The 27,413-nt window shown below is 36.8% G+C and overlaps 2 protein-coding genes across 6 annotated transcripts in view; one reads left to right on the top strand and one right to left on the bottom strand.

The window, feature by feature from the left end:
• Positions 1-27,413, top strand: part of ctnna2 (catenin (cadherin-associated protein), alpha 2) — a 298,746-nt gene that overhangs the window by 141,943 nt on the left and 129,390 nt on the right. Inside the window, exon 8 of one of the 5 annotated variants that reach the window (XM_044113701.1) lies at positions 12,056-16,948. The exons of 3 other annotated variants lie outside the window; for them this stretch is intronic. In XM_044113701.1, coding sequence (XP_043969636.1) covers positions 12,056-12,064 — 9 coding nt within the window. In that variant the 3' untranslated portion in view covers positions 12,065-16,948. Of the gene's footprint in view, positions 1-9,416; positions 16,949-27,413 lie in introns of those variants that run through there. One more of the 5 variants, XM_044113699.1, reaches the window with a different exon arrangement.
• Positions 17,089-20,596, bottom strand: lrrtm1 (leucine rich repeat transmembrane neuronal 1). Its single transcript, XM_044113702.1, has one exon. The coding sequence runs from the start codon at positions 19,462-19,464 to the stop codon at positions 17,890-17,892; it is 1,575 nt and encodes a 524-aa protein (XP_043969637.1). The 5' UTR covers positions 19,465-20,596; the 3' UTR covers positions 17,089-17,889.

Here is a 27,413-nt window from a genome sequence, read left to right as displayed (position 1 = left end):
ATCAAATTTGGTTGTGGAAGTGTCTTGTAACAAATTTGTTGGGTTTCAGTAGTTAAGATAACCATTTTTATTAGGTTAGTGTTTCATATTGTTCTACTTTGTCACATTAAAATAAAAAAAACATTGCTTCAAATTTTAGCAGTATCAGTGCTGCTCTAAACAGAGTGTTAAATATTATCTCATGCTACACCCTGGTCAGGCCTATGTGCCGCCTGTCCTTTATCCACATTTATTTCATACCCGGTGTATATTTTTCATTACTGTGAAAGAGGACAGGATATTAGTCTTCCTCTAGGGCCATGGAGCAAGCTGTTAGTCACACAAGCTAGAAGTGTAGGCTATAAGGTGATATGAGACAAGAGAGCCATGTTTTACTTTTTCTGTAGTTTTTTAGTTTTTTATAGAAGGGGGCAAAGAGCAAAGGCAACAGTTGCTCAAATCTGAACAGAATTAATTTACATTCATTGGTCATTTTGTTAGGTACACCTGGCTAATGCTGGGTTGGAGAATCTTTTGCACTCAGAACTACGCTAATTTTCCATGGTTAAATGACATTATTAGGGTGGATATTTAATTGTCTCCAAGTCATATGCAACCAGAACTGTTAAAAAAACTTTCCAAACTGAAGGAAACTGTGATCCTGTAACACCAGGATTTGCGTGTCTGTGTCCTCAACTTCCTTTTTTTTCCTTCTGACTGTAGAATCAGTTTAAAGTGGTTGATATCCGCAACTCCATCTGTTTCTGGTCTTGGCCCGTTGCATAGGATTTTGCGAGCCTGGTCTGTGTGGGGGATGGTGAACAACCTAAAAACCGAAAGCAGCCAGGGTGACCTAAATCAGAAGAGGTGATAACTCAGGCGGATAGCTGGAGATTACCCAGGGATCAAGAGGCTCAGTGGCCTCTCAAACAACAATGACTGGAGAGCATATCCCTTCTTACCACCCGCCCTCTGAGACCCTTATAGCTGTTATAGACTAAAATGTGCATGCCAGGTCTCTCCATAAAGACCATTTGTCACATGGACATTTGTTTGTTTCCTTGTTTAATGGATAAAATGACTCACATGTTTTAAAATGTTCCCAAAAGGCAGACATGCACTAAGCTGTTTTTTTTTTGTTTTGTTTTTACTAGTGCCGAATGATTTTGTTTGTGTGATTTCTGCACTCATTGGTCTTTTTAGTGCTGCTGTAGAGCAGAATTATAGGATTTTTGTCATTGCGTATCATTTTTTCAGTAACCATTTAGTAAATGATTACAGCTATTGAATCATGGCTCAGTTTAATGAAATGGCTTTCAGGGTTTTGCTCTGCATTGTGTGTCTGTGACGACAAGATTCTGTATCTGTATGTATGTGTGACTGCAGGGCTGCTTGTTTCAGGGAGATGGCTCTACCATTAATTAATGATTGATTGATGAGTCTGCCACACTGTGGCCAGTAACAGGCCCAGATTATGCTCTCAGTATATCTGCGAGTGTGGGATGTGTTAGTGTGTGGGCTTTTGATAGTGGGGCAAAAAAGGTTGCTCACTGATTACTTTGTGCTTTGCTTCATTCGAGGAAATAAAAACAATTTGTTCAGGATCGTTAGATATGCCTTTCCCATTCTCACCACATTCACCTTTAAATGATAAATATATGCACAAGTAGCACATACAATAAAAGTAACAGGATTTCTTTTTAAGTACTAAAAGAATTTATTTATGGCTTTATAAATCTGAAACAGCTACACCGTGTTCCAAATTATTATGCAAGTGATATTTTCTCAGATTTTCTTAAATGGTCAATGCAAATGATGTTCAGCATAATTTTCAAGTCATGATCTATTACAGTATAAATCAAATTTTACTGAACAAAGCTCCCCATGAAAACAGTCTTCTTTTTTTTTTTTTCAAAAGTAAAAAGCTCAAATTGCATTGTTCCATATTATGCACAGCAGATTTTCTAAACATTTTATGGATTATAAAGAACTACAAGCGGCCATTCAGGTTTGCACAGCAGTCATCAGTGAACAAGTCTGTTTGAAAATTAATCTTCATGTATGGCTGGGCCCACTGCGACCATTTCTGCTTGTGAGCTCTGATTAGGGTGGCCGAATGGTAGGTTTATGCACCGCAAGCCTCTGGAGGATCCTCCACCTTGAGGTTCCAGAGGCACCAGCAGCTTCAAATAACTGTTTGCTGCTTTCTAAGGGCATTTTATCAGCTGCTTTCTTAATCCGATGAATTTGTCTAACAGAAACGTTCCTCATTATGCCTTTATCTGTGGAAACCCATCTTTATTCTGAATCAGCCACAAATCTCTTCACAGTATTCGTTAAATATACTAATGTTTTCATACCTTGTCATACGGCACTATACTATCTGATGATTTTCGTCAGCAGGGAGATTCTTTCTCTTTCCCATATTGCTTGAAATTTGTGGCCTTCTTAATAATGTGGAACATCCTTTTTAAGTTGTTTTCCTTTAATTGAGCTCACCAGACAAACTAATCAACCAGCTCTCTGAAACTAATTATAGTGATTCAAAGAGTTCTGACACACAATACCATCTATAAAAAAATTTAATGTAATGTAAAATGTAATGTTTATGACACTTAAATCCAATTTCCATAATAATTTGGAACATGGTATATGTCTTCATTTAAACAGAATTGTTTTTATTGCATATTTGCAATGTAAGGACATAAATAGCAAAACACAGCTGTGGAAAACACAGATGTTTTCAGATTCATCTGTAATAATTTGCAGATTAAGGAAGGAATGTTTGCAGTTCATAAAGCTACAATGTACAATAAAATGGGTTGAGGGGGTGGGTATATTGCTCTAGGCAACGCTTGTTCTGGGGACCATCTGGTTGGATTTGGTTTTGGCATTGTCAACTTTCTGTGCTCCAAACCTTTAACCCTCTTTCAGTCTTGGTTGTTCTCTCTGTCACATGTAAATCTTGCAGTTAAGCTTGAGATGATGTGATGTCCTTGTAAGAACAAAGGAGGTATTTCTTACTCATCCTTCATTAAGTATAAAATATACAAAGGAAAAAGTATAAAGCTTGCAAAGCTTTATACCATCAGCTTTAGAAACATGAAATATGCATGTTCAGTATGTACGGTACACCAGGGGTCTGCAACTTTAATCCTTGAGTGTCACTTTCCTGCAACGTTAGGACACATCTCTGCTCCAACACCCCTGGATCAAAACATTGAATTACCTCCTTGACATGCCAGCAATGTTTTAAAGGCCTGAACTAATCAGTTATTTGATTCAGATGTGTTGCAGTGGGGATGCATTCAAATGTTGCAGAAGAGTGACAAATCAGTTTGTGCATGTTTACGTACATTGTTTCACCCAAAAAATAGCCCAAACGTTTTCTACTCAAATATATCACCCAACGCCACTTGTTGGACTGAAGAATCTTGGTTGGAACAATGTTTTTTTTTTTTTTTTTTTTTTTTTACCAGCAGAAACTGTATTTTCTTTTCCTGTGAGAAATAAAATCAATCTCATCATTTTATACATTTTAGATTTTTTATTTTTTTTTGTGTGGAAACCCTATGATATTTTAAAACCATGGTATTTGTACTCTGAAATTGTGAGATTTGCAAAGTAGTCCATGTCTAATGACAAAACTTTTAGATGATGTCACAGGCATTGAAGAACATAGATTTAATAAACTCTAAAAAATAGCTAATGATATTCAAAATTTTATGGTAAATTCAGACCGTTAAGACAAAATGTTTAAAGGTTAGAGTAGACCACACATAAACTGATGTATATTTTTAATATAATACATTTTAACCCTTAGATTAATATTATTTATTTATTCTTTCCTATCTCCAAATTCATCATCACATATGTTCATACAAGCAATGCCAAACGCAGAGCACAGACTCGACTAAGTTCTTCCGCACACATCGTTCTATTGTCATCACAAGCCCATGGGTTTCATTAGTGCCAGCTTTAAGACAACAACTCCCACTCTCCAGTCCCAAATGCTTACAGTGAAGGACAACTTAACACTTGCCTGAAGCCCGCATGCATGTGAAATTGCAAAAAAAAAAAAAGTGTAGTTTGTTCTCTGCTCTCTTTTGACTCGCTCTGAAGGGTCATGCTGAAATGCAGCTTGGCCTTAGGTTGTATGTAGTCAAATTCATAATTTAGACAAATTCATTGTTATGAGTTTTGTATTCAGGATTCAAAGTATGCACGAATATGTTATATAAATGTCAGACTGGAATTGCTTAAATTTTAATGTTATGGTTCCTGCAGTTAAGTAATCACACAACTTGCAAGGTAAACTAGCACTTGTGCTCCACACATTTAATCATCACAAACACTTTACATCTCCGTGTGTTTTCACACGACTAGCACCTAAAATAAAATAAAAAAGGATTAAAAAAACAAGCCAAAAAAACCCGACAGTAAAAGGAATGACGACAGAGAACATCTGTTTTTCTCTTCTGCACCACGGTGACTAATGTAGAGGGTGAAAAAACAGTGAACAGTGAAAAAAAAAGGCATTTATCTTTTCCCCTTTTTTATGGCTACAGTTAGATGAACATTAACTGGACTGCAGCTGACTTTGTGGTTGCACAGCAACAGCTTAAAGATGCTTCCAGGATCTCAGTCCGTGCAGCCCTCACTAAATAAAGGCAGAGCAGAGGAACTTATTTTTCTCTGCAGAACAAATCCCAACCTATTTTTTTATATCCTGCAGCATACTGCAGGTGTCCCTATGTCAGTCTGTCCTATTTGGATTTGTTTGGTTTGCAGATTGTTCATTCCTGACAGTTGTTATCTTGAAATAATAATGGTAACAACAATAAAAATAATCACATCCAATGCTTTGTTACACTTTTCAGTCAAAAAATTAGGAAAACTATCACATGAGCTTCTCTTATTCAGTATTCTGGCGGTGTATGATCCCGACCTTACTGTTGCACGTCCTTGATGCATGCAGAGTGCAGCAAAAGCCGTTTTTGGGGGATTGCATGCTTCAACCCATTTTAATGTGCCTTTTCATTCTCAATACCCTGTCGTTAAGCCCTGCAGCAGGGGCTTGGAGCAACCATTTTGATGATGAGACTGATTGAAATAATGTTTCCGAAGTTGATATTTCATGGTTTTATAGTGTGAGAATGAGGCAGATCTGTAGAGAGACAGCGTTACTCTGCCTTTCTTATCTAGCACAAATTCTTACATAATAAAAATAATATGAAGCAAACGCTGAAAGTATTCGAAGAACCCCGATGTCCTAGTTATACCACATGAATAGAATGTTTGTTTTGCCTTTAAATGCATTTGCCTGTTTAATTTTGTAAAGGCCGGTCATTACTATTGCATCGATGCAAAGTTTCTTTGACATTATTGCACTGTATGTCGGTTTATTATATCCATGTGTATAAATGCCATCTGTAACATATAATGCCCTGCATAGCAGCAGCTTAATGGGAACCCTACCATCAGATTTTCATGCTATTTCTGAATATGCTTTATTTTGTCTTTCCTTCAAATGTCACCAGATTCTTACACTTTCACACTGAATTGTATTTATAATTATTTTTTTTATTTTTTTTACTGTACCGGCTACTTTAGTTTCAGCATGTGCATACTTTTTGTTCCCTGCACTCCCACAGTTCATCTGCCGATCTGAGTAAACTTTTGCTTAGTAAATGAACACCTAGATATTTTACTCACTCCTGGTGTAAAAATCCTGTAATAATCTACAAACTCACACAAATAATGTTTTCTAATCAAAATGTCATGCCAAGAAATGTCTTAGATCACACTTGATGTGGTCGTCTCTGGTCTGATCTGTGAAAATGTTCCTATCTTTATTCATTGCTCACATGGATACCACTCATCCCAGCCACTTGACACTTCCTTCATTTTAAATTCGTTAGCAACAAGCTAATTTCTGTCGCTTATGCCAGCTGCATTTCCTGCTGTCTGACATTCTTGAAGATCCAATCCTTACAAGTTAACATGATTACATTAATAAATATGTGGCATGTTATTGCCACAGGGAGTTGCAAGTTGAAGCAGAGTATTAAGTTTAAGAAACTAGATTATTGATTGTCATATTTTTCTCAGTTGCTGCTGTGTAAGATGCAGCCTGTTCTCTGATTATTCTACATTATTTATTTAATCTTTCATTTACTTCTCAAAGTTCGTAACTTTGCCACTTGGCATGAGCAGTACTGTCATAACAGAAATTCTGTCTTATCATTTTGTCAAAATACTTTTCATCTTCCAAGAAAAGCTGTCAAATTGAGGCCAGTTCTTGTTTTAAATTTGACCGATTTTCTGGTCAATTTCTGGAGACACAGGAGAAGCTGTTGAGGGTTCATTTTTGAATCTCTTTGTATTAACTTAGAAGCCAGATTGGTAGAGGTTACCTTCTCATGCTTGTTCCTTTGTCTGTTTGTTTGTTGCGTGAGTTTTTATATACTGATAAGCTCGATTTTGGAAATGATAATTTTCACAAATATCCCATTTTCAAGGATCGTCCAAGTTTTGACATGCTGAATTTGATGGTCATTTGTCTCTGACAATAAAACCCCCCATGCCCTTTGGCCATTGCTTAAAAGCACTGAATAGAACAAAAATTCACACAGTTCTTGAATAGAAAAAAAGGGAAAAAAGATTACGTTTGAAAACGGCACATAATAGTACTGAACTCATAAAATGTATAATTAAAAAAAAAATTGTAAAATAGATTGCCCTATTTGTTTTCTGAAACTGTTTTTCTTCCCCTCATGGCAAACAGACATGATGTTCCAGTTTACACATTCACAGATGACTGGCATTATGGACAGACTCCTGAAATATCTCATTAGCAGTCATCTAAAAGCTGTTTCCAGACTCACTATATGAATATCCTGGCAATGGACTTACACAGCAGAAGCTGCAGCGTTTTTTACACATAAAAATCAGCGCTTTTTACTAAAAATATGTTTGTATTCTGATGACATTTTTACATATTTTTGACTTAATTCCAGTATATTTCAGAAACCTCCACACGTGTACATTATTTTATATGGACAATTTGGTTTCTATTTCCTCTTAGCGATTAAATTGTCCTAGGTGAAATAGTTGTGATGACAGCTTAAATCTGAACTTTAACAATGTGTTGCTTTTTGCAAGATTATGAAGGTGTTGTGTTCATTATGCCTCTGCATACTAATTGTGTCAATCTTTCACACAAATGTCAAACAGAATACATAAGTGACAATATCTATTATGCAAAAAAGCAAATGCCAGCTTTGTTTTGACAGTACAATAATGTGTGAAAAACGTTTTTTTTTTTTATTTCTCATTAAACTCCTTCGATATCTGATTTTTACTGGTTTGTCTATACAGGATCGATGCTTCATATGCATGCTGTAATTAGCAGCGTCTGTTTGAGATTGCTAAACTCCCCAAAATTCATTATAATCACCTGTCTTGGGCCAATCTATATGTGAACATACAGATTTATGTTCATACAAATTTTATTCAAAATTTCATGTGAAAAAATTAATTAGATCACACCAAATGTGTCTTTTTCTGGTCTGATCTGTGAGAATGTCTGACACATTGTCTTCACATTACCAAGTTTTGCAAACTTGTTTAAATAGTATGTCAGAGCCATCTGAATATTGCATTGGGGCCTTAGAAGAATTAAATTCTTGGTTCCCCTTTGCATCAACCCAACACAGCCAAATTATATGCCTTTAATACTGTTTTGGTATTTTGTGTTTTTCTTCCAGTTATCACAGTTGTTTTACAGCAGTGTTTCTCAGTTCCGGTCCTCACGTCCCCCCCTGCCCTGCATGTTTTAAGTGTTTCCCTTCTGCCACACACTTGGATTGAATATGTGGGTGATTAACAGGCTCCTGCAGGACTTGATGGTCATGCAATCATTTGAATCAGCTGCTCTGGAATAGAGGTACATCTAAAACATGCAGAGCAGGGGGGCCTGAGGACTGGAATTGAGAAGCACTGTTTTACAGGAACTAACAATCAGTTGAACTGTTTCTTTGACAAAATGTGTTTTTCTTGAACAACCCATTCACAGGAATTATTAAGCTAATAACACACTGGGTAAATGGGCTCAAGCATGACTTTTATTATATTTTATAACAATGAAGGGTTTTCTTTGTATGTGTAGAACTGATGCATTTGTGGCCTTCCCCAAGTAAATAAAAGTTATACTGAGACAAAAGCCCACAGGACTAAGCAGCTAAAAAGGTTTCCTACTACTTGGGATGGCTTAGTTATTATGATTTATATCAACCACAAATGCACATTTAATTTAAAAAATAAAAGCTCATGTGGTTGTCAACTCAGCTAAAAACGCTCACTTTATTGGAAATGTAGAATTCATGTGTTTGTCTAAACAGATAACTTTTTCTCAGATAACTTTTTGTCAGTTGATGTTAAATGACCAACTGCGTCTGGCTGTGCTGAATTATATAATTTATCTTTGAATGGATTGTATGTGAATGTATCTGAATCTGACGACATGACTAGATTGTTCTGATATAAACTTGATTGATTCAAATTGAATATGGAGCAAACTGGAGTGTTTATTATATTTGGTATAAAGTGAAGTGCTTTCATTGTAACATTGTGAATTGGTATTATACAAGTTAAGGGCGCTGAGTCAAATTAAGTTGTAATCTTATTTGTTGGCATTTAAGGAACTGTATCTTAAGGTGGACCGCAGCTGATTCAAAATGAACATATTTTAATTATTTTACACCATTCACTCTGTTCAAATAGGCCACCTAAATATCACAGATGGGTTTCTGTATACGGAGAGCAGTAAAAGAAGCTTCAACAAAGCAGTCTAGCCTCTGTCCTGTTTCAGTTTCCAGTGCTAACTAGTTTCCTGCGACAGTGATAAATGATCAAGCTTTTATTTCTATTTGTTCAATGCTGTTAGACTGCACAGAATCATGGGAGCGTTATAAACTTGGATAGATTTCTTTTTACTGCTAGTGTGGCAGAATTGGATGCCTTTTTTTAACCACTGACAAATAGCTGTTTGTTAGCTCAGTTTCTCCATAAAGTGTCATTCTGGTCTTTTATTTTTTTGCAACTGAATACAATAGCTGCCACAATTATGACATAGTCAGTATAATTGTAGCTCTCATGCCTTTCTTGTGTGCATAGTGCAAACGCTCTTTTGTAGTTTCTCTAATCTCACTGCTACATTTTGCTCCATGTATTGCCCATTTATGACTGTTATTGTTAACAAAATGAATGTTTTATTTACGTTGTCAACCTAAGGATATGTTAACAGACCAGTAGTGTTTTTAAAATTTGACATGGAGGGTTTGGATTAACAAGCTGTCTTTTTTTCTTTTTTCTCTCTTTCTCTTTGGCATTCTTGTTGGATGTTTTGGCCCTCTGCTCTGCCTGGATTATTACAGGTAAGTCTATCTCTTGTGTTTTTGGCAAAGCCTCTGGGCTGGATTAGCTCCTGTGCCTAGGCTGTCCCAGTAACAATGCTTTCTGGAATTGCATCTTAAGTACCTGTTGCACCGTGGGTGCATTTCAACCCGGCGATTTTGTAAACAGTGTGCACAGTCCTCCCCCCTTTTTTTCATCAGCTGACACTTGGCGAATGGGGCAATTCCATTTATGCAGCCAATCTCATAGGCTACTGGAGAGATGCCAATCTGGCCTCAAAGATAGGGAAGAAAGAGGAAGCAAGGAGAGCTGCTGGAATAGCTTATATTCATTCTGACACAAATCAGATAAACGGGAAATGATAAATGTTGCCTATTTTTACTACCCTTAACCTGTGTTAACTTTGAATTCCAAATCAAGCTCTTTTGGTTGCAACAACCTTTGAATTCTTATCTGAAGTTTACTCTGGATGATCTGAATATGAATTATTCATCTATTTTAGTGCATAACTTTGATATTTTGTAGATTGACAGACATTTGAGAAGGGAAAAGGATCCTTTGTTTAAAGGCCATCAGTGAAAGCAAAAATGGTTATTCGTGACTTTATATGTTTGATAGCCTCTTTCTAAGCTTACCAGTGACAGATTGGTTGCATTTACAAAAATATTACACTCAGTACTCTTGGACAAAAGCAAATAAAATAGGCATTCAAAAAAGAATTGGACTTAAATATTCCAAGAAGTTACCAAAAAGCAAAGGGAAATATCAGGCATACCTTACAAAGTCACACTTTCCTAAACAGAATATATGTGCCTCCGCACTATGTTGCCTGGCAAGTGCTCACATGATGAAGTTGACATTTGAGATTTTCTTGAAATAGCTAAACCACAGACTTTAGATGTTAAAATCACCCAGGTTGTTAGGAACCAGAATAAGTCTGATTTTCTAGTCTTTAGAGCTCTAGAATACCACATAAAGCCTTAAATTACATTTAGTTTGGCTGCATAAGCAATATTCTAATCGATTTTGCTCTGTGAACATTGAGATGCTATTGTCTAGCTTTAGAAATCTAAAGTTAGTTTAATTTGAAATATCAATTTTAGAAGCATTTTTTGATTACTGTTTAGCTGTGGGTAAGACTTTGCTTTTTTAATAACAGTTAGAAATTTTATTATGATCCCTTTATCTTATTAGCAAGTTATTAAAATTGAGACACATTTCACCTTAGGTGCCAAGACAGTTTTATCTTCTGGCTCCTTAAAGATCACATCTTGTTGGAACCCCTAACACTGAGGATCTTGTGTAATGCTATTAAAATGTACTGTTGCACTATGTTGTTTCAAAGGCTTTGTCTTTTAGATGAAGCAGCTGTAGATAAAACTAGAGGTGCCTCCCAATAAATAACAATATCATCAAACAGTTCATTAGTTCAGTTAATTGGTCACTCTAAATTAGACACTTAGGAATGAGTGTGTGTACGATGTTTTGTGTCCTGCAATAGACTGGTGATCTATCCAGGGTGTATCCTGTTTCTTGTCCAATAGAGACAGCCCATCAGTAGAGAGAATTTATTTCAGTAATTCAAAATATGAAACTCATATACAGGTTCATAAACACCCTATTTGATTAGTCTTTATTTCTGTAAATTTTAAAGGTCATTGCTAAGGAGACTGGATGTATACAGAGAGCTGTATTCAACTATACTCATGGGAAGTTGAGTGGAACGTGACAGTGTGGTAGAAGAAAGGGCATGAAGTTCAATGATAATCACATTTGGTCGAAAGGCAAAGTTCATTCAAGAGTTTCAGGAGGAGAAATAGAAATGCTTCTGTTCATACATGAGTTTGACCTTTTGAGCTAACTTCCGTTAATAATTTATGTGTTGGAAGATATTTTTGTTGACATAAACTTGCTTACCATGCAAGTTCATAAACATTTTGCAATTTCTCACGTCTTTTGACAGTATGCAACACTCCAAGCAAAGCTGGACATATTTAGTTAAGAACAGCTGACATAAATAGTTCAGACGAAGAAAACACCATGTTTAAACTGACTTTCTTGGCTGCTTTCTATATTTTTCCGCTTGACTGTACGTTTTCAACATAATGTAATTTAATCGACATTGATACTATTTGGAGACACTTTATTTATTTATTTATTTATTTATTTTGGCCCAACCATTCTGTCAAGCTCTGCCAAAATAATCTCCCTATAAGACATTTCTATTGGAAGATAACCATGTGTATTAAACTTGCCTAAAGAATATTTTAATTATCACAGCCATTAGTGCAGTTAAAAATATTAATGTAGTTAAGTCTTTTTGTTACAGTATTATCAGAGTATCAGAGTACTCCTGATACCAGTATCTCGTGTGTCACGTGTCTGCAGCAGAAACAATTTTTAAAACCTCTGCTGTCTGCAACAAACATGGATTAAGAAACCACATCAGTTCATGCGTATGAGGTGTTGACATGTTTAGCATTTATTGTCTTGGATTTGTTCAATATCCAATCAGCTTTGCTGGTTTGTTCACCAAAGGTATGAGTAACAATGATAAATGAGTGGAAAATCCTGTGTCCTGCCAGGGATAAAGCTTTGTCGTTCAGCCACGCTAATGCACTGGAATATAAGGCACTGACCCACATCTGCTCTTATACAGGTTACATGAAGCCCCAGATGCAGACCCAGCTGTTGTTGGCCTGTGTATTATCTCACCCACTCACCCCGATGGTAATGTTAAAAGCAAGGCAGCTCATCAGTGCAGGCTAATCCAGCCAAAGCATTTGAATTTCTACAGGAAAAAGCAATTATAGTAATAAACTTAGCCACTGTCTGTCAGTCTAAATATTCAACAGATAACCTTAACCCCATTTCCTATCAAGTTTCACATTTAGCAGCAACGACTTTCTTTTCTCACAGTGCTGTATTTGTGTTAGAAGAATGACTCCTGAGTCATTGTTATTAATTCAGCATTTGATCTGCGTGGTGCATGTAAATGAAGCAGTGGGAAGCAAGACCTATAGGCTGCCTGGAGAGTTAGTCTATGTAATGAATATAATTACACTGCTCTGCTGGACCATTGTCATTTTTTTTTTCTGTTAACTTGCTTTTTTGACTGTGTGTTTCACATCTGTGCTTCATTTCTGCATCTAAATGCAAAAGTCCCTGGGTATGTCGTGTTTTAATTAATCCCCAGTTTGTATGTAGGTAATATAAATACCAGGATTGTGTTAGTGGTTTATGTGACATTGTTAGCAATCAGGATCTGACAAAAATAAAATAAAAAAGGGAATGGGTAAGAGAGAGAGAGATTTTGTATTTTAAAGAGAATGTTGATAATGATTAAGATATTGATCCCTCAAACCCCACCTGTTAAAAAAGAAGCTGAGGAAAGCCGCCCCCACTCAGTCGTTAGTCATCATCAGCTTCTTACAACCCACTGCGGTACACGCAGCCACCCATGATTTAGCTCTCCATCCAGTTATGAGGGGGTGTTAAGTGTTTATTATGCCGCAATGGTCCCAGTCGCAATGAGAAAGCAGAATGTTGCCTGATCAATACCTCTCACAGGAAGCCGGGTTAATTTATTTTTTAAGGATCTGCTTGCATCTCCAAGGGCTTTCTTGCTGTAAGTCGAAATGCAAGTCGTTTCCTGAAGATGTGCAGATTGACATTTTATCACTGACGCTGCTGTTTAGGGACTTGGTGCTGACACTCTTGACACAAAAGTGAAGGCATCACCTTTTGTGTGCTCTACGTTCTGCCTTTGTTTTTGTAATTTGAAACCTGGTTTGCTCTGTTCTCAACAAGGCACAAGAGTCTGACAGCTCCAACTGCTGCGCTTGCTGATTGATTGTGTGGCTAACGTGTTTATAGATAATGCAGTTGGCAGCTCTCCATACAGTTTGAGTCTGCAGGTTTTGTTTGATTGTGCAGCTTAACCATTCACACATACCGTCACAGTGCACACACAAGAGCTCTTTGCTGGTAATACACCAGATAATCACCTAGTGACAGGGACTGGGTGCTTTTCACCTTGACTAACTGATTGGAAAGGCAAAAAAAAAAAAAAAAAAAAAATCTTTTTCATCATTAAATAAAATAAACTTAAATGCTACGAAGTAAAAGCAATGGCAGCATCCATCAATATGGAAGTTGTTACAGCAGGAAGACTGTTCAAAAATGTTTTCCAGAACCAGGGAGCTGCTTAATAATTTACTTAAGGAAAGCTCAAAATCTGCTGAAAACTATTTAAAAAGAGAGGAGACTTGTCTCTGGTTCAATCAGGCTGCAAGAAAGAAAGAGAGAACAGGGTTTTCAGCAAATAACAGGAAGGATGAACTATGTACCGCTAATGTAATATGCTAAAAAATACAGCAATATCTACTCTGTCACCATTTTGTCTTAAATTTACTCGATGGGTGACTGTTAACTGTTGAAGTGTTAAAAATACACATTTTAATGCTGTGAACTGTAATTTTAAAAATAAATTGAAATCCATTGAATTCTTTACTCTTTGTGCATACACAACCAACTCATAGTTTTACCATTTCATTTTTTGACATAACTCTACCTTTATTGACATTGAAGGTGGAGTTATTGACAGACTTTACATGAATGAATATCTGTTGTTGAAGAATCATGAGTGTGTCTGTCATTTCAAACATAAATATTTGCACACAAAACAATGACTTGGCATTTGCTAGCATGTGGGCTGAATATTATTTAGCACATCTAAAACAGCTGCACTTCTGACATGTTCTGCTCCCCTCGTATATTACCTTTAAGCAAAACAACACAACTTTTAAAAAATAAACCACAACCTCATTAGTGCCTGTATCATGCAGTTGGAATGTGAAACATTTATTATTCCTAAAAGTACTGGAGGGTTTCCATACTACAAATTATTTAGTTGTGAAAATATAAAGGGGGCTTGAACATATTATTGCCACTGTGATCCTTTTGGTTACCACTCATCTGTATTGATTTTTACTGAGGGTCATCAATCAAGACATTTATAATGGATGCTGTCTGAGAGCACCTATCTCCCTTTTGAGAATCATCACCTCAAGCTCGGGTCAAGCAGAGATTTGATCTGTTGTCAGTTAGATGAATTGATGTTTTTCTCCTTATTCGCTCCACCTTGCAAACACAGAGAATGAAAAGAGATGAGAGGTAAAGGTGAGCAGAGATATAAAGAATTCCAAAGTAGTTTAATGTAGGCCCCAAAGACTCAAAGCTATTAAAATATTCAAAACCATTCTCGATCACCTTTCGCCCTGCTTGCTTGTTTAAGAAAAGAGTGAAATGAAATCAATAGCCATACCAGTCCCAGCCCTCAATGTCGGGTATCAAATAATATTTATATAAATGAGGCCTCAGCCTCAAATTTACCCTGCAGTTGCATGTTTAAGGACCTGCAAAGGACTCAAACAGGGCTGAAATTCTTGACAGTGTGTGAGGATGGAATAAATCTCAGTCCCCGTCATGATTGCTACAGCAGTCATTTGCATTCTCATGATCTGACAGGATATGATTAACAGCCATGTTGAGTCTTAAAGTGGAACACCTTTGCTACCATAAATATGAAATGGATCATAAATTCCCACATGGCGACTTTGAGCCGTTATTGTTCTCGAAAAGCATGGCTCACGGCAAAAAAATTGCAGAGAGAGGTGCTTTTGCTTCTTTAGTACCTCATACCGACAATAAATGTGTTCAACAAAGTTAATCAACTTTTTTACTTACTAAAAACATTACCATGCAACATTGTGCACACTGTACATCAGGTTTTACAAGTAAATTTCAACTAACTGGTTTGATAGTAATTATTACTATAACTTGCTTTGCTGATGTTAGTTTTAGATTATAATCAATTTTCAACAATAGCAGGGAAGGTTGTGTGTGTGCTCTTAACCACTGAGATAACCTGAGCTATTCCATCTTTTCAAGATTAGTACTTTGAATGTCAAAGAAGGCAGAAAATCTAGTTTGCCATATGTGTCTAGCTAATATTTTTGTCCCTCTAGAATTAATTTTGTTACATTTCTGTAATACTTTTACAAAATAGTGTCACTGATTTACCATTTGTTAATCTATTTTACAAATTTAGAATATTTATGAAATGGAAATTTATTGTATAAATTGAAAATTTTATCATTACATATTTTCTATGTAATGATAAACAGTTTCACATTTAAGCGAAAGTAATCCTAAATTACTGCCAAATTATTATTTTTTTGTCAAACATTCAGACATTTTATTGACTTGGGGAAATTAAACCCTCTTTGCTTCAGGCTAAACGTATTGTCAGGCTTTGTGTCGCCGCTAAAATGTTCTACCAAACCCCCCTGAGCCCTAACATGAACCTTTTTGCACAGTTAATTTCATTGTAAAGAAAAACAAGTTTATTATGGCTGCTAAGTTAAACATTTTTGTAACATTTAAGAAATTGGGTGATATTTCAACAACTAATGTCAAGATATTTCCCAATTGCAAAGGTTTTCTGTTACATATATTCTATTTCAGAATGAGTAGTATTTTTTTTTTTCCAAGGTTATCCTAAATTACTGCCAAATTCTTTTCTCCCCACTTTCAGACATGTAATTGCCCGAGGGACTATCAGTTCTCATCACTCTTCATTAGGCTGATCTTACCTCCAGGCTTTATATTGCCTATAACATGTTTCACCAATTTAAACCAAACTAAACCGTTCTTCACTGTGACATGGCCATTTTTGGGGTCACTTAAATGCATATTCTTGAGAAATACAAAATTACCATTTATGCTTAGGCTTGTTTTTAGGAACTTGAACATGGTAAAGAAAGTAGTCTTTTTGAAACTGTGCATGTAATGATTGTCAGTGATTTCTTAAACACTTTATTCCTGCTGACTTACAAATCGTAAACATCTTTCTTTTTTTTTAAATTTATTTCAAAATAACACAGAATGATGCAAAATTATCGTTTTCACAGAAAAGCATTTGCAAATTCGGTATATCTATGCTGCCCCTGCCGTAGGAGTCTGCAGAACATGGTGAACGGGATGTAAGATGCAGCCACAGTATGAGAATATGCACACTAGAGAGCAGTCTGTTACCTCTTTCTGCAGTGGTGGTGATCAACCAAACCCCCACATCCCCTCCTTTCACGCAGCACACTGTTCATTTCACAGTAGCCAGGAAACACCACATCTCTTAGTTTGCACTAATTTACACAGTGAAGACCAGAGGAAGATTTACACATACACACCTCTGCATGGCCTTGTATTCAACAAACATTTTATATCACATGAAAACACAGTGGTAAACACCGCATGTGCAAATATTGCTTGAAGCTGGTGGATAATCTCCTCAGGAGTTCTGACACTACTTGAATTACATTTTTATCTACATGTGCATGGTTTAAATGATTGAAGAATTTGTGTGTTTAAATTGGCCAAATGATGCAACTTTGTTCTATTGTAGCCAAAGGGTGGTGAACGGCCTAGAATATGATCTTTCTGCTTTCTTTACTTCAATGCAACACGAGCGGCGATGTGATAAAATTAAAACATGCTTACAAAATTGAAATTGATTATTTTGAATCTGTTCACAGTGAAGGAGTGAGGAAGAAACTAAGCCGATAACAAGACAACAAAATGAATGGTAAACCAACAAATGTGGCTGAAGCAGTTTGAGATGAAATGGAGATATCTCTTTCATTTTTATTTTTTTCCCCAGTATTTCATAAATTTCTTTTTCCTCTTTTTTTTTTTTTTTTCTTTTGGTTTGGTACACTGTAGAATCATGGCTCTCTTGTCCAGGAGCACAAAGACTACATCTATTTTCGTTCTTCCACTGGGACAGGCTTATCACATACAAAATGAGTGTACTGTGAATAGTGGTTCATTTATTTAAACATTTTTTGTACTTTACAAAAGAAATAGATTCATTTTTTTTTCAATTTCTCCACACTTGCACTTCTTTTAGCATATTTTACAGACTTTTATTTTTACATTTTTAATTAAACAGTTTTTTTTATATTTTAAATGCTCTTCAAATATTGTATGCACCATAATACAAATGGTTTCTCATTTTCTTTTCCTTATTTTTTCTCATCTTGTTTGTCTCCAGTTTATCTTTAAACAATATTTAAATGTTCTGAAATAGAAAGACACATTAAAGCTCAAATATCCTTCCGTGAGAGAAAAGCTCCCAGTACACAAAACATATTCCTTTCTGTTTTTCGTCAGAGCATCAACACGTCCCATTGCCAGGTGCCCTTTATGCTTTTTGATTTCAAATTAGCAGGAGAGAGCAGTAGCAATAAATCCACCATAGTCAGCCATGTAAAGCATACTCCTTCTACATCACAGTGAAAAGCTGTGTAAAAAGTGTCAAAAAGATGAAATAATTCCCTTTTGTTCTACAACATCTCCCTCTCTTTAGTATCCAAAAAGGGATTTACTGTATATCCACATAATCACAGGTAAAGACGTAGTCAAAAAGCACAGTCACACCTCACATTCTCGTGAAGGTTGCTGTTGGCAAGTGCAAGAGCCGTATTCATTAATGATAACCAGAGCTCCCTCAATGTGATTAGGTTTATAGTCAACATAGTACTCCGGTGTAGAAATTGCAGCCATCTGCTGCATGCTTTGCTTTTGCTTCTGCTTACGACGCTGACTGCTGAAGCACTGCCTCAGTTGCCTTATTCCAGCTGGAAAGCACTTCCATGCCACGTACAGAATGAGAACTACGATGAGAAAGGAGAAGATGAGTGCCATGGTGCCAGTCACTACCTTATGGATCTGCATGGTGCTTTCCAGGTCGTCGTGGCCCACTGTGACAGTATAAGAACTTGTGACGACCTCACTACCCTCACCTTCATAGGGATTTGGGGTAAAAGGTCCCAGAAACACAGAGCCACCCTTGGCCAGATCCCTTGTTGATGAATACAGGCCTGCTGTGGTTACCTCTGCCGACGAATCACATAGCTGAAAAGCATAGACTGCATCCAACACATCCTCACCCTGTGCAGTGTCGGGGCTTGAACACAGCAGGGAGCTGTCACGCTGGCCTCTGAAGGCACTCAGCCAAGAGGCCAAGGCACACACATTGCGGCTGCACTCCCAGTCATTGCCTGCCAGGGTAATGCTGTCCAGAGACGACCACGAATCCAGGATGCGTTGGTCCAAAGAAGTCAAGCGATTGGAGTCAAGCATCAGCGCCTTCAGGTTGGGAGTACTCTCAAAAACATGTGGCTCAATGTACTCGATTTCATTGGCTGACAGGTCAATCTTCTCTAAAAAATGCCAGGTCCACTCCAGAGTGTTGACAACAATTGTGGCATGATTGTTGTGCATGTAAAGGGTACGTAAAGAGATAAGACGAGGAAAATGGGCTAGGTTGACTTTGACCAACTCATTGTGCTCAAGATGCAACTCAGTCAACTTGAAAAGACCAGCAAAGGAATTCCTTGCCAGGCTCTGTAGTTGGTTGTATCCCAAGTCCAGAAACTGCATGCTCCTGCAGTCTTGAAAAATACGCACTGGCACAAATTTTAGAGTGTTGTAGCGCAAATGCAAATTGGTAAGCTTTCTAAGGCCATGGAACAGATCGGGCTCGAGTGCCTGCAGCCTGTTGTATGAGAGATCCAAAATGCGTAGGTTTGGGAGGGGCCTGAAGGTACCGTTTGGCAGACTCTCAATCCGATTGCTGCTCAGGTCCAACTCCTTGACCCGTCTCAGCCTTTCAAATGCACCCTCCTCTACAATGTCAATGTTGTTATGATCTAGATAAAGCCAGGTTAGCTGTGACAGACCAGCTAGTTGGCCTTCACGCAGCTCGGTCAAGTTGTTCTCTCTCATAGACAGGCCCATGGCACTGCTCAGATTGCGGGGGATGTCTGTGAGGTTGAGCCCCTCGCAGTACAGCAGCTTGCTGTCGCAGCGGCACAGCCTTGGACAAACTGCCTCTGCCAAGGAAACAGTTCTCAGAAAAATACCCAATGAACACAGTATCAACCCGGGGGGTTTCTTCAGTGGCCACTTTAAGTACAGTCCAATTAGGAGGAAATCCATTAGCATAAATATCCAGGAATGTCAGGGAGAAAATGTCCATTGAACCACTCTGGATATTATTTTTGCACCTTTCAGATCATTTTTTCAACCTATGTGATTAAACTGTTGAGTTCATTTGGTCTTTGTATTTTATTTGCAGAAATGGATATATTTATTTTATACAGTCCAATACAAGTCTTTTGTCCAAAATGTGAAAAATAAAGAGCAGTTCTGTTTTGCCAATGAGAGATATTGGGCAGTGGGTGGAGAGTATAGGGGATGAAAAATGAAACTGTCTTTTCCAGTCACTCTTATTCAAAATGATTCTTACTCACCCCTATCCAAAAGCTGACAATCTCCATTTAGCATTTTGCTTTGTGCCCCAACACTAATTATGTACGAATCTGAAAAAGACCCCACTGTGGCACACATCCCCCCCCCGCCTTTTCTCTTTTCAGTGGACACCAGATCCTTGGCAGGCTTACAATGTCTTAGTTCTCTTCAAGTGAAAGAGCCAGAAAGAGGAAGAATCCAAGTAGCTTTCAGCGAGATGGTAGGAAGTGCAAGTTCCCCTGTCTGCATGCATGAGCTCTGTCTCTTTTGCTCCTCTGCAGTCTTCTGCTGCAAGGATCAGAGGCAAGAAGAGACAACCAAAGCAACAAGAAAAACCGATGAAGAAGAATTTCTGAGTGTCGGTCTTTTCTCCTCCTCTCTGATTAAGTTTCAGCTGAGCCGTTGAAATGTATTGCTGTTCGTCTCAGCAAGAAATCACTGTCCTTTGAGGTTTACATCCATTTATCTCTTAATCGTGTCTCCTGTGACGAAAGCAAGAAAAAAATATATTGCAGAGGTGACTCCTCTTCTCAGTTTTCTTGTGTAACAGCATTCCTTGTCATCCCAGTGGCTGGTATCTGTTTATAGGCGACGTGCATCCCCTGTGGTTCGCAGGTTTTGTTCACTCCTTTGCTCTCCAAATGTTTTGTCAGCCAGCTGGAAGAGGCTGCTGGAGGCTGGTGCTGGTCCGGCAGGCAGGGGCGGTAAATGTGGGAAGCGAAAGAGCAAGCAATCCCTTGCAGCAGACCAGTACACTGACAGCGCATGCAGAAGCACCTTCTGTTCACTGAGTGTCGTAAGCCACTCACAATTCAGAGTGCTCTCTCTCTTTCTCTCCCTCTCTCGCTCTCTTTCCCTTGATCGCTTACTCACTTGTTCATGCCGCTCCCCTCCTTTATTTCCCCTCCTCCCTCTCGCATCTTACATTTTTTTCTTGCCGTGTTTTTTTTATCTTTGGCTCATTTATTTACATATTCTAAAAGGGTTGGACTTAAACCAGGGACTGACCCACCTATCCATCTCTTGTATTATGAATTGTGCATCTTCTGACTTTTCAAGTTCCTGATATTAGCGTTTCTTTGATTAAGCCAAGAAGTAGTATATAACGTCTGCTTGCATGTTAAGTATTATGTGTCCATTTACATTAGAACAGAGAATGATTACAAACATGTATAATGTTTCATACGGTAGTAAGGACAGCATGAGGAATCACTTCACTTCAACAATAATCCAATAGTGATAAGTTTACACAAGGTGTTTGTCTAATATTGCATATATGACTATGTTTGAATCAATCTCATGCTATTGATATTCATCATTTATCTCTGCCAACAATAAATGCTGGAGTATAATGAGTCAAGACTAGAGTATGACATTCTTCATTTAATCAAACCATCCTGTAGCCAAGCTTTCGGTGTCATTTTCAATTACAGGCTGGCTAGGCATTTTGAATACAGATGTAATTGCTTGCCAAATAATATTAGTATAAAGATATAACATAAATATCTCTCTCTGGAGATCCACTCCCATCTCACTAACCAGAGTTCTCTGGAATTACTGCTTGCTTTGTCATCTTTCTCCTATTAATTTTCAAAGACAATAAGCTGTAACCTAAGCCATGCCATACATCTGGCAAATCAGCCAGGTCTGCAGTCCTGACATCATCTTTTTCTTCTGAGTTGAATCAAATCTTAACCTTTCATCATTACTATTTATTAATTCAGTCTGTTAAATGTTAAATGAACACTTATTTTAAATGTACCCTTTATACAAAGCCAATCCTGTAACATGAACAGAAAATTACATTTTTAGGTTAGTTTAAATTTTTTTTATGAAGTTTGTAAATGTAAAAACTAGCCTCTTGTATTACACTTTCCTTCATACAGAAGGTCTAAGCTCTCTGCTATTGAGAAACGATTGCTTCTTGGAAGCGTGGACTCTGTTGAAGTTTTAAATCTTTTCCACGTACCCCAACGTTTGTCTGTGACATATGTGATGTCAGTTTGGCACTATGAACCTTATGGGGAATTACATGTTCTGTAATTCAACAATCCCCCACTGTGAAGAGAAAAGTGCCGAGATGCACAAGACGGCTGTTTATGTTAATTCAGTATTTGGAAGCAAGACCAATACGGACTGAACAGATTCATTCAGTCTCACTGTCATTGCCAAAACTACAGGCACTATAGTTCTAAAGTAGCACAGAAAATCAACATCTTTCACAACTTCTTCTGGTCACTGATTGGCCTGATAGAAAATCTATGGAGGAATCAAAGTAAATGGGAGAAATGCCAGACTGTGCTGTGAATTGTGATTGGAAACAAGTGGAATTGAATAGGATGACAATGGTCAGGCTAAGTGATCCCTGCCTACACAAAGTGAAGTTAGAGTTGCACATTTTGCCCCCAAAGGTATAGTTTTTCATATTTCTATTATCTTAAATCAAAATATGATTTCAGATGACATTTATTGCCGTTATGTAAACAAACTGAATTAAAACTGTTTCTATCTGGTTCTCCACTTCTATCTTGGCCCAATACATGAAGTGATTCAAAGCAAAATATTAAAAACATTAGAAACATTTTTTAATCCTCAGTGGACAAAATTAATTATATTTGGGGATGAAGACTTGTTTTTCCCCTTTTTTTTTTAGCATTTTATTAACCAGACAATATAAAAATATTTATTTAAAAATATTTTATTTTGTGAATAAATTATTTTCAATGAAAGAAAATGGACTGGAAATGGATGACATGAAAAATGCATGTCATCCATTATGGATGACATGCATTTTTTTTAACCTACTACTTTATTTTTTACATTGAATTTAAAATTGATGTTAAATGAACTTTTTTGAATTATATAGAAAAAGAAGAATCACTGCCCTTCAGATGATCTGAACTTCTTGAGGCTGGAATCATTTGGCCTCAGCTTTAGCATATTTCCTCTTAGCTGTAATAGATGACTACACCATCAGTTAATGACATGGTGCTCTGTAATGACTTGATGCAGCGAACAGAAGAGCATCCAGACCATCAGTTTTAGACTAGTGTGCGTTAGAGTGTGACTCTGCCATGGATGGATGGATGTATGTTCACAATATATTTTAGAAACTTCACTGACTATCCAGAATTCATAGCATAAAAATATGTCCTTGAAGTCTTTTATTCTTCTGTCATAGCTTTTAGAACTAACCATCTTTATCCAGGATGGTGTTTTACTAAGTGTCAAAATTATTTAAAAAGTGCTAAAATTACCTATCACAGATTAGAGACTCATTATTTAAATTATTTAATGAGTCAGAGGATCTGTGAGTTCAGAAATAGTAGGCGAATGATAACTAATTGCTTTGCTGCAGAGATAATGTTGATGGCCCAAATCAGAGAAGCATTGTTTTGTTTTGTGATGGGGTCAGTAGAGAAATATCAAAAGATAATACTACATTTACATTGATATTCAGTTTGCAGCAGACTGAGATTGCCAGAGTTATGCCCCTTTCATATTATCTGGATGCATGTGTGTCTTCTTTGGACTGGTGTGGTAAGATGTGAGGCTTTAAGAATAAAGTGATTCACCTTTTACTTCCTACACTTTTGACATTCCTGCAGCTGCCTCAGTTGTTGATGTCAAAGCAGTTTGCATTGGATACCATTATGAAAGTGTTTAAATACCTGTATGTTGACATTCTGTAAATGCTAAAGAATGTCCTAATACCTGCTACGCTACTTTGATGTTTTGCCAACACTGACGAATACTTACTTACATTATCAAATAAAGTAGTACACGCCGACTAATCAACATACTTGATCATTCAGATATTTTGACTGATGAAATATATTTTATACATCAGCAATGAATGAACAAAGAATTAAAGACTCCTGGTATTCATGTTCAGGACAAAGAAGCTCCTTTTTTTTTTTGTCAATGTTACTTTCTTTCCTTGGCATTGCAGCTACATATTTTCAAAACTTTATTGCTGAATAACAGGCATAAAAACATAGTTTGCTTTTAAATGACATAAGGGAATGAAGAAACTATCATCAAACTGCTTTTCTTCCCAAATGGACAGAACATGATACAGTACCAGGGAAATATGCTAACACAGGTGTATTGCTAAAATTGTGTGTATAAATTAGGGTTCCGCGTTCAGTACTGTTGAGAATACTGTCATTTTTAATATATAACATAGTCACTGACACAGGGATTTTCTTTTTCCCCTTTTTACATATGCATTTATTTTAGTTAGCCACATTCCAAGCTGATTAGCCACAGAGTACTGAATTCATGAGCTAAAGTGAAATTCAAATCAAAATGTGACATCAGATAAACTAACTTAAACTTAAGTACCGTATCTGAGCACATGATATGATTTTTTGGTGTTTGGAAAATGAGCTTTCAAAAACCTCTTGATTATTAAGTTACCATCCGTGGGCACTGCCCTGTTACCTAGCAACACCAGCCAAGCTCAGCCCCTCACCTATCAACCCAACCAGAGGTGTGGCACGTTTGGTCAGATGTTTTTAATGCCGTCTTTGCTGCGCAACGGCTGCTAAGTCAAGTGCTTTGTTGTTAACTTGTCATTCATAAATCACTTACTCCATCTTTCATGGTTGTGCAGTAGGTTATATTTCTTCTGCTTCTGGGTCTAACTCAAATATTTCCAGTTGTACGATTGTGCATCTGTTTTATGTGTATAAAGTCTGAGTGTATTGTTTTGATTTGTGGGGCAGGTGAGGCATTAGCCCATGCTCACAATGTCCAGGTTTGCCACTGGCAGTACTTTGCAATTTTAAGAGGTTTGTTTTGAAAGGGTTATTCAAGTAAACAATAACAATGCGTAAGTAGAGAAAAAAGAAGAAGATATAATTTGGTAGATAAATAAAGCTCTACTTGTTGGTGAATGTTTGGCATTAAGTATGGAGGCAGGATTTATTGAGTACATTAGATGGATAGTCTGGAGTAGTCCTTATCACAAGCTCTATGGTTGCTGGAGAAGAAAAATAAAATCTAAATTACCTTTTGTTAACAGAAACATTTTGAGCAAGCCCTATTTTACAATCTTTTGTGTGAAAAGCAAATAGATTTGAACATTTTTAAAACTTTAAAAACACAGCCAAGCAAATTTTGTAGTTTTGCAGATCCACTTTATTTATTTATTTCCATCACTGAAGTTGGTGACAACGTGACCTTCTTTCTACATGCTGTGTGTTTATTGACACTCAGAACAGGAAAGCTTGTTAGTGTTGGCTGAATAAACCACACTGACACATCAAGGCAACGCCTTAAAATTCTTAGCTTCATTGAATTTTAATGAAGCCCCAGTGACTGACCTTAATGAGAACAATGTTGTTAGCAATGCATACGGTTGAGTTGTTTTTTGTGTCTTTTAAAGTCGTTATCTGACACATTTCCAACCACAGAAATGCTTCATCTTCTTTGCTTCTGTTTTCGTTTTGAAGCGTTCATTTGCCTGTTGCTGTCCCGTTTTAGACGTGTTTTGTTTTAATCGAGAAATGACTGCATCATAGTGATTTGCACTTTTTCAAATTATTGTAGGCCTTACTGTAATTATCATGCTCTTAGCCTAAAGTTCTGTGGTTCTAGAAGCACATCATTTATTTCAGCTCCTGGTGAGTTGTTCTCATTTGTAAAATACATTTTAACTGTTGGCTATTAGCCATAAGCCGATTTATAACAATGTTTTCTAAATCACTATAGAGGGTTAGGTGCATGTGAGAAGATGAAGTGGTATGTGCTGCAAACTTTCTTCAAATTTACAAATGAATTAGATCTTGCGTACTGAACTTTACTTCTCGACATTTTCTTCAACCTTATTTACTTATTGAAAACATATCCACAACCTATTGCACTAGTCAAATCAATTACTTTCTTTCCAGTTCAGTGCTGTAGTCATACTGAAATCAACATCCCCACAGTTCAATTGCCCATCAATTGTTATACAATATAGCTAAATTCAGTTGAGCCAGCAATGTTAAGAAAATATATGAGGAGACCCAGCTGATTGTATTTATGTTCTAGTGGTTCTTCATCCCGAGATGGCATATGGCAACATTGGCTCTCTATTTAAAAGAACAACCAGTTTCAGTACGAGCAGCCAGACGATGGAAAGGACAGGAAGTCAGATAAAAGCTCCAGAAGTACTTCCTGTTGGAAAGAAAAAAAATATTGATTTCTTATTCTGAATCCTCCACACTGGCACTCTTACATTTGCATTGTAGTTTAAAAGTAGGAACCTGACTATTTGAACAATTAATAGCTTTTAGCACACTGTTTTTAACAGTGTGGTAGTTAAAGTGTGCAGGATGTTGATAGAACAACCTTTGTGAGGTTTTAAGTACCTCACAAACTTCTACAAGAACATAAGACAAATTGAAGCACTGGTGATGTAATTAATAGTAGAGGAAAGACCAAATAAAAAGAAAATCAAACATTAACAAGCAAGTTTTCACACTTTGGGCATTTTTTCCTTGTCCTTCAAGTCTAACTTGCTGGATCAATCGAACATTTAATCAAAGGAAGCCATGCAAAAAGTTTAGAAAGAAAATCACTATGTGGTGCTAGCTACAACATTCAAATTGTGACCCCTACTATGTGTGCCTTTTAGTTCTCATTGCAGCAGCAAAAATAATTTAAAACTTTGGGTTTATTGATGAAAGCTGTATTACTTGCAAAGTTGTTATCCCTAAATACTAAATCCTAATTTTAGAAAGTAACTAAATAGGTCTATCAACATTATGTGTAAGTATCTCCAAATTCAAAGCAATTTTTTTATAGAGCACATTTAATTGAACAAATTGTTTATCCGTGTGCTGTACAGTACAAAATCAGTTCGAACCAAGGCACAAGAATAAACAATAACAAAATACAAAATAAAAGTTGAATAAATCATGCTGCAGAGTTTGTAGGGAAATACATGCAAAAATGACAACAAAATCAAATTGCATCGTGTCAAAAGTCATTGGAAATAATTGACGTAAAAAGAAAAACGTAACGTTTTTTTTTCTTTTGTAAGCATGCAGTTAATGGCTAGAAACACTCCAACATTTGTCAACAGTCCATATGATGTTCTACAAGAAACTTTGGGGTCCTCAACTGACACTCTTCAGTTCCTGCTTTTTGTGCTTTATTGTCAAGTGGAAACATCCTGAGGCTTTATCCTGGTTCAAAATGATGATGTAGTGAGAAATAGATTTGTCTTCACCTTTGAGTTTAGCAACTCTTATCGAATCAACTTGGGGTTTCATTTTCTCTTGTGTGAATATCCTCGGATATTGGCTACAGTCTGAGGAACATGCAACTGCCCTCATTTGGAAGTAACTCTAATTTCATATCTAATTAGTAAAAAGCTAATGGCCATTTTGTCTAAATGAAGCAACACATTTTTTAAAATCTCTCTTTAGTCCTTCCTGTAGATTACAAGTTACTTTTGCATTTTTAATTAAACAATGGAACAATCTTCTGATTTTTCCTTCAGGGCAGCTTATTAGTTTTCTAAGCTACAAATTAAGACAAACAAACCATTATCATTTATTTTTAAAATTACTGAAACACTTATTTTGTGTCTTTCATCACTGGAACTCAAGGAGACTCCTTTAACATGAATCCGATCCATAATGTTTAAA

The sequence above is a fragment of the Gambusia affinis genome, linkage group LG04 (assembly GCF_019740435.1).
Source record: "Gambusia affinis linkage group LG04, SWU_Gaff_1.0, whole genome shotgun sequence".
Taxonomy (NCBI): Eukaryota; Metazoa; Chordata; class Actinopteri; order Cyprinodontiformes; family Poeciliidae; genus Gambusia; species Gambusia affinis.
The sequence above is the reverse complement of the archived record's forward strand: the minus strand, read 5'-3'. Positions and strand labels throughout refer to the sequence as shown.